The 13,746-nt window shown below is 41.3% G+C and overlaps 1 protein-coding gene across 2 annotated transcripts in view; it reads left to right on the forward strand.

The window, feature by feature from the left end:
* The first annotated feature begins 1,035 nt into the window (after window positions 1-1,035).
* Window positions 1,036-13,746, forward strand: part of ropn1l (rhophilin associated tail protein 1-like) — a 91,856-nt gene continuing 79,145 nt past the window's right edge. The window contains exons 1-3 of one of the 2 annotated variants that reach the window (XM_072283055.1): window positions 1,036-1,223; window positions 5,944-6,045; window positions 10,934-11,069. In XM_072283055.1, coding sequence (XP_072139156.1) covers window positions 10,939-11,069 — 131 coding nt within the window. In that variant the 5' untranslated portion in view covers window positions 1,036-1,223; window positions 5,944-6,045; window positions 10,934-10,938. The remainder of the gene's footprint in view (window positions 1,224-5,943; window positions 6,046-10,933; window positions 11,070-13,746) is intronic. The other variant, XM_072283054.1, reaches the window with a different exon arrangement.

Consider the following 13,746-nt stretch of genomic DNA (forward strand, 5'->3'; position numbering starts at 1 on the left):
TAAGGGGAGGAAGGTGGGTCGGTGGGGCCGCGGGATGAATGGAAATGATGTGTGAAGCTAGGAGGTGATAGGTCGAGGAGGCAAGGGGCTGCAGGAATCCGGCCCAAGAGACCTTCTGCTTGTTCCACCTATCACCTAGCTTCTCAAGTCATTTTCTTTCATACTCCCCTCCCTGACGCATGTAATTCAGTGAAATACATTAAACAGGCATGACTTTATGCCCTGCCGTGTCCCATTGCGACTGTATTTCAAAGCAACACACAGAACGCTGGAGGTCAGGCAGTTCCTCCAGCGTTCTGTTTGGATTTGGATTTCCGCTGTTTGCGACTACTGTATAATTCAGCTACACAGTATACCGCCTCCAACTAATGCCTCCCCGACTGCATCACATTGTTGAATACGTAGCCTTCACCTTGTTCACCTCCAATTCTTTTCAGTTTTTTGTAATCAGACAACTTTTGAAATCCAATCTCATTTACCACAAGTATGGTTAACTAATCCAGCCACGTATCTCTAGTATCTCTAGAATATCACCTTGGTGTGATTGTTTGTCAACATTTAAGATCAAGTTATGATCACTGAACTTAGTAATTTCAAAAGATCTGAAGTGATGCGACTGTATAAAGTAAAGCTGATAGCTTGAATTGTTTTATACCGAACATTACACTAATACTAACCTGCGTTAAATATCCTGTATTGCACTGTGTTGAATTGTATTGCACTGAATGTTGTGTGATACTCAATGGCTCATTGTTATGCCACGCATTATATTGTACAGAATTGTACTGAAGTGAATAGTACAAAGTTGTGTGCCATCCTGTACTGGATTCAGTTCTGATTTAGTTTGGAAGAGCTGGCCCAAACGTAACGAACATGGTCTTTCTCTGTTTCTATAGTGTATCGGTCGGAAATGCACTAAAATGCTTTAATTACGGTGAACCTGTGTTGGGTTATACGTGACGTCAGACGACAAGTCGCCTGATCATGATGGCCGGTTCCCTAGCAACCAGAAAGCGGTGTGACGAGGGTCACCTAGCAACCGCCGACAGGAAACGGGAGTGGGCCAGCACTGCCCATGAAGGCCGCTTACCTTTGCTGAGTTTCACGTAATAGATAGGGGTCCTCAGTTACAACAACGCCGTCATTATTGTGAGTGTGGTGCCATAGTAACTTCTCCTGGACCCAGCGGGTGTATCAAGCGCAATCGGAGGCCGCATTAGAAGGTGAGTCCGTGGGAAACGTGTGTATCAATTGGGTGCAAACCAAACGGCCGCAACGTTAAATTAAGTAAGTGGGAAAGTGGTTGTAAGAGAGGAGCTGTTGCATTAGTAAAATCAATGATTGTTTGATATCAATATTCGCGATATTGATGTTGCTACCGAAACCAGTATGTATTGCCCATTGCTCAATATTCTTTGAAAAGGAGGCGGTGAACTACCTTTCAGAGTCTCCGCAGTTTTTCTGGTGAAAATCCACCAGATGATATTGAATGGATTTCTGGACCGAGACTCAGTAGCAGTGAAGGACCAACGACACACTTCCAAATTAGGATGGTGTACTACTGGAAGGAGGATATCCAGCCGGAGAAAGAGAAAGGCTGCAGATGCTGCAAATCTAGCGCAACGCACACAAAATGCTGGAGCAACTCAGCATCTAAGGAGGAAAATGAACAGTTGACTTTTCAGGCTTCACAGAATTGGAAAGTTAGAAGTTCCGAGTTCCTCCAGCACTTTGTGGTGTCATATAGGAATACAGCAGGGAAACATGTCCTTCAGCCCAATATGACAGCCCAATTTAGCTAGTCCTATTTGCCTCTGCTTGGCCCTAATTCCTCTAAAGCACTTGCAGCCCTTGCTTCTTGGTGGTAGAGCTGTAGGCATGGAGGGTCCTGGACAAGAAACTGCAATTTATTTTGTAGTTGTTACATACTCTGGCAGAGTGTGTCATTGGGAGAGAGATTGAATATTTAGTATTGAGCATGAGGTTACTTTGTCCTGAATTGTGCCAAGGTTCTTGATTGCCTTTGAAGCTGCATTGAATTTGGGAAGTGGACGGTATTCCATTATGGTCCTGACTTGTAAAGTAAAAATCTGAAGCTATTTGAAAACTGAAGTAATGTAACTGATGATGGCAGCACAGATAACATCTGTGGAAAGAAAGGCAGGATTAAATTCTGACCTGCTTTATTAATGGTGGGAAGTCTATAAGATATCAGGAAGCAAGTCCCATGTAGCAAGCCCTCTCACCTTGTACTCAATTGTTTATGTGGCTTATGCCATTGACTTTCTGATGAGTGGTAAGACCTAGTTGTTGATGGCATATACTGCAACAACAATAATGCTGTTGAGTGCTGAGTTTATGTAGTTAGGTTCCCTCCTTTTAGTGATGATCATTATCTGGTACTTTAATGGCATGACTGTTTCTCTCATTTATCTGCCTATGCCACAGCACGGTCTAGTTCTTGCTGCTTGCAGGTCTGGGCAGTATTATTTTCTGTGAATTTCCAAATGGTATGGAACATAGAGTAATTATCAGTAAACATCCCACAGTCAAACTGATGTTAAAAAGAAGGCCATTGATGAAGATGGTTGGGTCTGGGATACTTAAATGATGTTATGCAGCTTGAAAATTTCGTCTGCAGCACCGGGGGATATGACGCTACCCTCTGGAGCATTTTCCCCGTAATAACTCATTGCACTCAGTCTTGCTATTGCATCATGACCCCAAACTTGGTCAAATGTTACCTTGATATTAAGGGTGGTAATGGCTGACTTCACATCTGGGACTTAGCTCTCAGGTCTATGTTTACACCAAGCTTTCAGAGAAATCTGGAGCGTGTAATGCTCATTAGTGATCAGGTTGTTGGAGAGTAGGTGACACTAAATAACACTGTTAATGACCTCTTCTATCTCTTTGCTGATGATTGCGAATAGAAGTGGAAGTGGGTATGGCAGATGGACTTCAATCCAGAAAGTGTAAAGTAGTACTTGAAGGTAGAGAATGAGTTTTGTCAAACACCTCTGCTCTCTCCGCAAAAAGCGGAATTTCCCAGTGGCCAACCGTTTTAATTCCTATCCCCGTTCCAGTACTGACATTTCTGTCCATGGCTTCCTCTTCTGCTATGATGTGGCCATTCTCAGGCTGGAGGAATAACACCTCATATTCTGTCTAGGTAGCCTTCAACCTGACGGCATGAATATCAATTTCTCCAACGTCTAGCAATTTTTTCCCCTCTCACTTCCTTCTTCAATTCCTGCACTGTGGCCTCTTGCCTCTTCTCTTCATCTGCCTATCACCTCCCCTGGTGGCCTTCCTCTTTCCCTTTCTCCCATGGTCCACTCTCCTCTCCTATCAGATTCCTTCTTCTCCAGCCTTTTGCTTTTCCATCTATCACCTCCCAGCTTCTTACTTCATCCCCCTCCCCCATCCACCCGTCTTCACCTGTCAACCGCTAGCTTGTCCTCCTTCCTTTTCCCACCCCCGCATTCTTATTCTGGCATCCTTCCCATTCCTTTCCAGTCCTGACGAGGGGTCTCGGCCCAAAGCATTGATTGTTTGTTCATTTCCATAGATGCTACCTGACTTTCTGAGTTCTTCCAGCATTTTGTGTGCATTGTACAAAGTTAATGGCAGGATTTTTAGCAGTGTGAAGGAACAGAGGGGTCTTGGGGTCCAAGTCCATAGATCCTGCAAAGTTGATGTGCAAGTTGATAGGTAGTTAAGGAAGGTGTATGGTGTGTTGACCTTCATTATTTGGGAGTTTGAATTCAGTGAGCTGAGAGGTAATGTTGCAGCTCTATAAAACTCTAATTTAACCACACTTGGACTATTTTGTTCAGTTTTGTACACTTGTTACAGGAAAGGTATGAAATTTTAAAGAAAATGCAGAGGAAATTTACCAAGATGCTGCCTGGATTAAGAACATATCTTATGAGGAAAGTTTGAGCAAGGGCTTTTCTCTTTGGAGCGAAGGAGAATGACAGGTGACTTCATAGGGGGATATGAGATTATGAGAGGCAAAGATAGTGTTGATAGCCAATGCCTTTTTCTCCAAGGGTGGCAGTGGACAATACTAGAGGACTTCCTTTTAAGATGGACGGAGGAATGCTTAGGGGAGATTTCAGAGGGAGTTTGTTTACGCACAGAGTGGTAAGTGCCTGTATGCACTACTGGGAGTGGTGGCAGAGGCTAACGTATTAGGGACATTTAATAGACTCTTGGCTTGGCACGTGGGTGAAGAACAGTGGAGGTTTGTGGGCTGTGTAGTAGGGAATGGTTAGGTTGATCTTGCAGTAGGTTAAAAAGTCAACACAACATCATGGGCCAAAGGGGCTATAGTGTGCTGTTTTATGTTCTGTACTGTAAGTGAAATCAATGGGTGTATTGTTAAAATAAACGGGTGTAACCGTAAAGTGAAGGATGGTCAGTGAAGAAAGTACGAACAGGTCTGAAACAGCTGGGTAGAATAAATACACAGAATAGTGAAATCAGGGTGTATCCATACGGATTGGTGAAATAGCTGGATACAATAGTGAAATCAATGTGTTTATTAGTGAAATGGGTACAATGTGGAATAAATAAATGCTGTTAGGAAATTAACACATCACAGTGAAATAAGTGTTTGCAACTGCTCTTTAAATAGGTGTATAGTGAAATAACTGAGTGTATGAATAGGTGGAATAATGAAAATAGAGAATGCATGTTGACCGTCTTCAAGCTACTGCTCATAAACTTCAAGTAACACAAAAGAAAATTATTGCCACTTGGAATGTAAGAACCCTATATCAAGCAGGAAGATTGGACAATGTGATAAATGAAATGGAAAGGCTAAAGATTAACATCATGGGAATTAGGGAAGTTCGTTGGACAGGTGCTGGAACATGTCAGAATAGAAATAAAACATTAATTTATTCTTGTGGAACATCCCATACTAATGGAGTAGGAATTCTAATGGATGAAAACATGGCAAAAAGTGTTTTAGAACATTGGGCAATATTAGAAAGAATGCTCCTTGTTAGATTCATAGGACAACCATTTGATTTAGCAATTACACAGGTATATGCACCAACAACAGATGGAACAAATGAGGATATAGATAAATTCTATGAAGAATAAGCAAAGAATGGATGCAAATCTCAAGATATTGTTATTGTCATGGGAGATCTAAATGCTAAAGTAGGACAAGGTGCCGATGGAAATACCATAGGAAAATTTGGACTGGGGAAAAATATGAAAGAGGCGAGAAATGGGTAGAATGGTGCAAGATGAATAATCAGGTCATTATGAATACCTACTTTAAAAACCATTCAAGATGCTTATGGACCTGGAAAAGTCCAGGTGATAACACCAGAAATCAAATTGACTTTATTACTATAAACCAAAGATTTAGAAACTCAGTGACTCAATGCAAAACATATGCAGGTGCAGACTGTAATAGTGACCATAACCCAGTAATATGTCTTGTAAAAGTAAAACTTAAAAAACTAAAGAAGCAAAAGCCTGAGAAATCCCTTGACTACTCGCAATTAATCAAAGAAGAAAACTTAAGACAAAAATTTACAATTGAAGTAAGGAATAGATTTCAAAGTCTAGAGATAGAGTCTGTTGAAGATGATAGCAATCATGTAGAAATGAAGTTTAACTCTCTAAAGGATGCCTTGGTAGAATCAGCAAAGTCAGTGATTCCTAAAAAAGATAAAAGCACAAAGAATAAATGGATGACAGATGAAATCAAAAATCTAGTGGAAGTAAGGAGACGGAAGAAAGCAAATCCTAAAGAATATAAGTCCTTAGATAAAAAAGTTAAAAGCTTATGTCAAAAAGCCAAAGAAGAATGGTTAAACCAGGAATGTGAGCAATTGGAAAGAATCCTTATTACTGATCCAAAAAGGTTACACCAACAAATCAAGAATATCACTGGTAAAAAGCTCCTTTATTCTTCAGGTGGATGTTTTAAAGCAAAGAATGGTACCATTATCATGGAAAAAGATGAGATTATGAACAGATGGAGTGAGTATATTCAGGAATTGTTTGAAGACGATTGAGGTGAGAAACCAGAAATTAAGAAGAACATTGAAGGTCCAAGTATTTTAAAATCTGAAGTTTGTAATGCAATAAATAAGATGAAGAAAAAAAAGGCAGCAGGTCCTGATGAATTAGTAATAGAACAAATTATTGCCCTTGAAGATTATGGATTTGAAAAACTTACTGATTTAATCAATGACATTTATGAGACTGGAATAATACCAGAAAAGATGAAAAAATCAGTATTTATCACTCTTCCTAAGAAACCTGGAGCAATAGAATGTGAATTACATAGGACCATAAGTTTAATGAGTCATATCACTAAGATACTTCTAAGAATTTTGATGACAAGAGCTAAAAGTTAAGATACAAGCTGAAATAGGTAAAGAACAATGTGGTTTTGTGAAAGACAAAGGGACAAGAAGCGCGATATTGATGTTAAGGATACTAACAGAACGAGCTATTCAAGTGCAAAAAGATTTGTCCGTTTGTTTTATCGACTACACAAAAGCCTTTGATAAAGTGAAACACAATAAGTTATTCGAATTATTACAGGAAACTCTAGATCTAGATTGGAAAGATCTCCACCTAATCAGAAATCTGTACTGGGAACAAACTGCCACTGTAAGAATAGATGGAGAAGTGAATCGGTTTACGAAAATCGAGGGAGGCGTTAGACAAGGGTGTGTTTTTTGCCCTGATTTGTTTAATGTGTGCAGTGAAACAATATTACAAAAAATAAGAGACATCTTGGGTATCAAAGTAGGCGGTGAAAACATCAATAATTTTAGATATGGGGATGACACTGTGTTAATTACAAGTACGGAGGAAGAACTACAAAACTTAGTTGATATACTTGTTGAAGAAAGTGCAAAAGTGGGTCTATCTGTCAATTGCAAAATCACAGAATGTATGGTGATATCCAAAAAGAAGGAGAATCCTATCTGCAGGCTGAAAATAAATGGGGAAGACATAAAACAAGTACAGAACTTTTGCTACTTAGGAAGCTGGGTGACATCAGATGGCAGGCGCGACATGGACATCAAAAGAAGAATAGGGATGGCAAAAGACACCTTTACAAGAATGAAGAGTATACTGACCAACACTAAACTAGGCATGACAACCCACCTCAGAGCACTGAAATGTTACGTTTATCCAGTTATGTTATATGGCTCAGAATGTTGAGACAATATCTAGTAACATGAGAAATGAATTGAAGCAGCAGAGATGTGGTTTTTGAGGAGGATGCAAAGAATATCATGGATAAAATGAATATCTAATGAGGATGTCATGAACAGGGCAAGCACAAAAAGAGAAATAATGTATGAGATCATGAAAAGGCAACATAACTTCATTGGACATGTGATTAGGAAAGAGGAGTTAGAATGCACGGTAATTATGGGAACGATTGAAGGGAAGAAAGCAAGAGGAAGACAAAGACAAATGATGATGGAGACAGCAGCCAGAGAACTGGAAATGAATACCAATGAATTGATCCACTTGACCTGAAACAAGAATGTATGGGCCACGGCAGTCAAAGCTCAAACTGGGCATGGCACCTGATGATGATGATGATGATGAGGCTAATAAAACAAGGAGATGCAATAGTAGAGCTAGTGGGCATTTCAATGAAATAATTGAGTGTCAGAGCGAAATAGGTGGCTGCAAAAGTACATTAGGTACATTAGTGAAATGATAATTGGTGCATGTATTGTATCTTCCCCTGCACCTACCATTAACACCTCAACACCTCCACATACCAACTGCTATTGTCCTGATCTTCACCTCCCGCAGCCCCCACCTTCCACCAACTCCCCAGTCGTCATGGACACACCTTCAATGAGCAGACAAGAAGAGCTCTGGGGAAGCTGAGACACAGCAAAGCATTGAGGCCAAATAATGTGAATTCCAAGGTCCTGAAGGAGTGTGCTGAGCAGCTGTGTGGAGTTCTCCAGCGCATTTTCAATCCAAGTCTCAGCCTGGAAAGAGTCCTGACTGTGTGGAAGACATCGTGTGCTCCCAGTACCCAAGAAGGGCTGACTAAAAGTGCTACAGCCCTCATTGCTGGGGGAGAAGCTCCATTCAATGCAGGTTGGCACTTCCATTGTATCCTTGGTAATGGTCTACCGAACTGGCAGACCACAGTTTGTGCAGCTTCTGAGCTGTGTGCCAAACAAGGCTATAAGCAGCACCGGGACCCCATGGAGGACTGTATTGGCTCCCTTCCTGTTTACCCTGTATATCTTGGACTTTAGATACAACACTGAGTCATGTCATCTACAGAAGTTCTCTGATGACTCAGCAATAATTAGGTGTATAAAGGGAGGACGGGAGGAAGAACACAGGGCCCTGGTGGAGGACTTTGTCAAATGGTGCAAGCTGAATCATCTGCAGCTCATCATCAGCAAGACAAAGGAGATGGTGATGGACTTTAGGAAGACTAAGCCTGCATTGTCCCCTGTTACTATTGATGGTGAGAATGTGGATGTGGGAAGGACCTACAAGAACCTGGAGGTGCACCTGGATGACAGACTTGAGTGTAGCACCAACACAGAGGCTGTGTACAAGAAGGGCCAGAGTCATCTCTACTTCCTGAGGAGACTGGGGTCCTTTGGCGTATGCAGGCCTCTCCTTCACGTGTTCTGTCAGTCTGTTGCTGCTAGTACAATCTTCTCTGTGGTGGTGTGCTGGGCCAGTGGCATCAACATGGGTGACACCAACAGGCTCAATAAACTGATAAGCTGGCACTGTTATAGGAGTCAAATTGGACATCTGTCATAGAACAAAGGATCCTCCAGAATATCCTGGCAATTCTGTTTCTCACCTTCTGCATGCCATCTTGGCTGAATAGGGGAGCACTTTAGGTAATAGACTAGTACAACTGTGCCACTCCAAAGAGCGCTATATGAGGTCATTCTTACCTTCGGCCATTAGGCTCTATAATGAGTCAACCTATAGCTGGGGAAGTGATGCTGCCTGGCCTGCTGAGTTCCTCCAGCATTTTGTGTGTGTTTCTGCGCAATACTGCCATCACTTCTTATCTGGATGGTGTGAATATGTGCCAATTACTGTATAATATTATGGTAATTCTTGCACTTCCATCTTATCAGTGTGAACTTGTAGATCTTGTAATCTTTGACTGTAAGTCTTGTGCATATTATCTTTAAAGTAATTTTTTAAATTCTTTCTGACTTCTCTTCTAATATTTGTATATCTGTTCACTTATAATGCTATTGTGACACTAATTTCCTTTGAGATCAATAAAGTATATTTATCCATGAAACAAGTGGGAGGAAAAATGAACAAAGTGGGAAATATCAATAATCATCTAATGAGGGCATCAAGTGAAAGATGTTCAGTAATATAGTGAATTATTAATGATACCGGGGACATCTGTTGTAACATTGGTGTTTGTGATGTTCCCATATACCTGCTCTTTCTTTATTGTGGTAGAGGTCACAGGTTGACATGGAATAGTACAGTATAGAAAAATGCCTTTCAGCCCATCATGTCTGCCCCAACCAAACCATTCTAAGCTAATCCATCTGCCCACACATGGTCCATATCTGTCTATTTCAGGGGTTCTCAACCTAGGGTCCATGGACCATCAGTTAATGGTAGAGGTCCATAACATAAAGAAGATTGGGAACCCCTGCTCTTTTTCTTGCTTGGTCATGTGTCTGTCAAGATTTATCCTAAATGTTGCTGTAGTATTTGTTGCTACCACCTTTTTTGGTAGCATATTCTAGTCACTGACAACTGTCTGTGTAAGGAAAAAAAACTTGCTTTGAAAATCTCCTTCAAACTCCTCCCCTCTCACCTTAACTTTTTGCCTTTTAGTGTTTGACATTTCTACCCTGGGGAAAAGACTGACCGTCTAGCTTATCTGTGCCTTTCATAAATTTTTTATTAGGTCTCCAAAGTTCCATGGAAAATAATCCATTTGCCCAACCTCTCCTTTATCCAATAAAGTAACAACCAGGTGATAGAAAAGAACCCCTTCTGCATCCTCTCCAAAGATTGCACATTCTCCCAGGACCAGAAGCTTAATACAGTATTCCAAATGTGGCCTAACCAGAGTTTTGTATAACTGCAATATGATCCCAACTTTTATACTCAAATGCCATGGCTAATGAAAATAAGCATACCGTACCCCTTTGTTACCAATACACTTTTTCACTTTAGTGCTTAAGGAAGCACCAAATTTGCTGCTGGGGTCTGGAGAGATTTAACTTTCAAGCCTTGTATCTATACTCAGGTTCAGTGACTGTCTTTGCCATCCAGTTCTCTTATGTTTGGCAGAGTAAGCCATCCACTTTGTGTTTTACAACTGAAAGTTATTGACAACTTTCTTTAAAGGACACAAAACTCAGTAGCAAATTAAAATTAAATACTTCAACAATGCTTAAATATATTTTTCTGGTAATTCAGACTTTTAGCACTGAATTCCTCACATTTATGCTCCTGAAGAAGGGTCAGCCTGACACATCTACTGTTTATTCCCCTCCATAGATGCTGCCTGACTGGCTGAGCTTCTCCAGCACACTGTGTATATCGCTCTAGATTTCTAACATCTGCAGTACCTCTTCTGTCTATGAAACACTAGCGTAATAGTATTATTACACTTTCAGACTTGCCAGCAGGAACAGGTGAGTCAGAAAGGAGCACTGGAACTAGGGTCCCAGTTGTCAGAAGACAGCATGGCAAACGTTATTCGGTGAGCTAGGTGCCAGTACATTGGGATTTCTGGGTGGTCAAATTACAGATTGTCAGAGTTTTACTCTATCTGTAATTAGTTTTGAAATTTAGTTTCATTTTTTAAACTCACTGAACACAACCAGTATCAATTATGATTTGTGTCTCCTTGATAAGTTTCTGTTGTACTTAGTCCTCTATTAATTCTTTTCAGCAACCATGCCGCTTCCTGATGTTATGTTCTGCGCTCAGCAGATTGAAATCCCCCCTGAGTTTCCAGAGATTTTAAAACAGTTTACAAAGTCTGCCATCCGGACACAGCCACATGATGTTCTTCAGTGGTCTGCTGCGTGAGTAAAGCCTTTACATCATCTAACAGGTTTAATATGACAGCATGTTTGTCATGGAGAAATTAAGGTCAAGAGCTAAAAAGAATATGAAAGCTTTAGGACTGTTCAATTATAGCCATATCCTGACAACATGGCTCTGAGAATCTGGATATATGCGTTGAGGAAGGCACTTTAGTAGTTGTGTTATTGCTCTATTTCACTCTTGACTATATGATTAAAATTAAAACATCTCCAGCAATACCTTCCAATCCTACTCTTACACTGCTGTTGTTGAGGGTCAGCCAAAGACTTGAATTTCCACTTGTTACTCCTTCATGTACACAGTGCCTGGGGTTCCCAACCTTTTTTATGTCGTGGACCAATAGCATTAAGTAAGGGATCCGTGGACCTCAGATTGGGAACCCCTGAAAGAATGTTATGTAGTTAGTCCATTAATTTACTTTCAGTGATAACAGCCACACTACTCTACTGCCTTTTGTGATCCTCACAATGTCTCTCTGTGTTCAGCACGTCTGAAGCAAGCAGCACTTTCTCCATTTACACTGGTGAGGTCATTTCTTCAAAACCTGACACAAACTTGTACTCTATCATCAATCTTCCCATCCATTCTTTTGGGATGGTTATGATTAAAATAAATTGCTGCCTTGTGCCCTGGGCCATATTAACTCTGCATTATGAATCTACCTACTCTTACCTCTGATATATATTTTGCATCTACTTTTGTCTCACCCTAACTGTAGTCGAAACTCTCAATCACATCTTTTATTAATTTCTAATTGACTATTTCAGTCCCCAGCTGTATGACCTCAGGGCTTCCAATCTGACTGTATGCCTGTTCCTCTCATTCATGTTTTCAACTTGGAAACACGGTTGGTGTTTATTATCTGCACTTTAGCTGCAAATATTCTTCTGGGCAGATGTTTTACAATCCAGGTGCTATGTTCAAAGTTCAAAGTAAAAGTATTATCAAAGTACATATATATCACCATATACAACCCTGAGATTCATTCCCTTGCAAACAATCACAGAAAATAAGAAACACAATAGAATCAGTGAGAGACTGCAACCAAGAGAATGGACAAACAACCCACATGCAATCAACAACAAACTGTGTAAATACAAAAAGAAAGATAAAAAGGAAATAATAATAAATAAGCAAATACTGAGAATCTGAGATGAAGGATCCTTAAAATGAGTCTATAGGTTATGGGAACAGTTCAGTGAACAGGCAAGTGAAATTATCCCCTTTGGTTTAAGAACCTGATGACTGAGTGGTAATTACTGTTCCTGAATCTGCTGGTGTGGGACCTGAGGCTCTTTTGTACGTTCTTGCTGCTGCCAACAGGAAGAAGAGAGCCTTGAATGGTAGTGCTCCTTGATGATAGATGCTGCTTTCCTGTGACAGTGCTCCGTATAGATGTGCTCAGTGGTGGGGAGGGCGTTATCTGTGATGGACTAGGCAGTGTCCACTACTTGTGTAGGCTTTTCCATTCAAGGGCATTGGTATTTCCATACCAGGCCGTGATGCAACCAGTCATTATGAAGTTGCCTCCATATTTTGATGGTCAAAATGAGCATAAAAGCCATTGAGATCATCTGGGAGATGACACATCTATAGAAGTTAGTCAGGGTTTTAGATGACGTGCCAAACTTTCGCAAAGTTCTGAGAAAGTAGAGGCACTACCATGAAGGTGCCTCCATATTTTGACGGTCAAAACAAGCATGAAAAGCATTGAGCTCATCCTGGGAGAGCAACCTTGTTGAGACTTATGCCACTTGGTTTCACTTTGTAGCATTCAAGCCTTGCCACAGCTGTCAAGTATCCTTCAGTGATTCAGGTTTGGTCCAGAATTACCACTTTGCACGTAAGACACCAATGTCAGGATGCTGTTCATTGACTATAGCTTAGCATTTAATACCATCATTCACACAATTCTGATTGAGAAGTTACAGAATCTGGGCTTCTGTACCTCCCTCTGCAGTTGGATCCTCGACTTCCTAACCGGAAGGCCACAACCTGTGCGGATTGGTGATGACACCTCCTTCCTGACGATCAACACTGGTGCACCTCAGGGGTGTGTGCTTAGCCCATTGTTCTTCTCTCTCTATACCATGACTGCGTGGCTAGGCATAGCTCAAATACCATATATAAATTTGCTGATGATGCAACCATTGTTGGAAGAACCTCATATATACCATATCGCAGCCACCACCCTGCGACCAGACATTGTCCTAGTGTCTGAGTCGACTAAGCAAGTGGTGCTGCTGGAGCTGACAGTCCCATAGAAGAGGCCTTTGAAGGGAAGCTCTCCAAGTACGCAGGACTGGTCAGCAACTGTCAGTAGGCTGGATGGAGAGCGAGGTGTCTCCCAGTGGAGGTTGGTTGTAGGGGATTTGTAGCCCATTCTTTAGTTAGAGCCTTCAGCATTTTGGGCATTGAAGGAGAGAGGAAGAGGAGAGCCATTCGCAGTACCACCAATGCAGCAGAGAGGGCCTCAAGATGGCTGTGGCTCAAAAGAGGGGAGCCATGGAGTCATAAGTAGCTAGCCATCTGGACACAAGCTGGGGGCTGATCAGCCCCGGCTGGGTCACCTGGAGGAGGTTGTATGATGTTGAAAGACCCGAAACACCCGATGATTCCAGGAACATCACTGAAGATGTGTCCAGAAGCATCAAT

This window comes from Mobula birostris, chromosome 19 (assembly GCF_030028105.1).
Source record: "Mobula birostris isolate sMobBir1 chromosome 19, sMobBir1.hap1, whole genome shotgun sequence".
NCBI lineage: Eukaryota > Metazoa > Chordata > Chondrichthyes > Myliobatiformes > Myliobatidae > Mobula > Mobula birostris.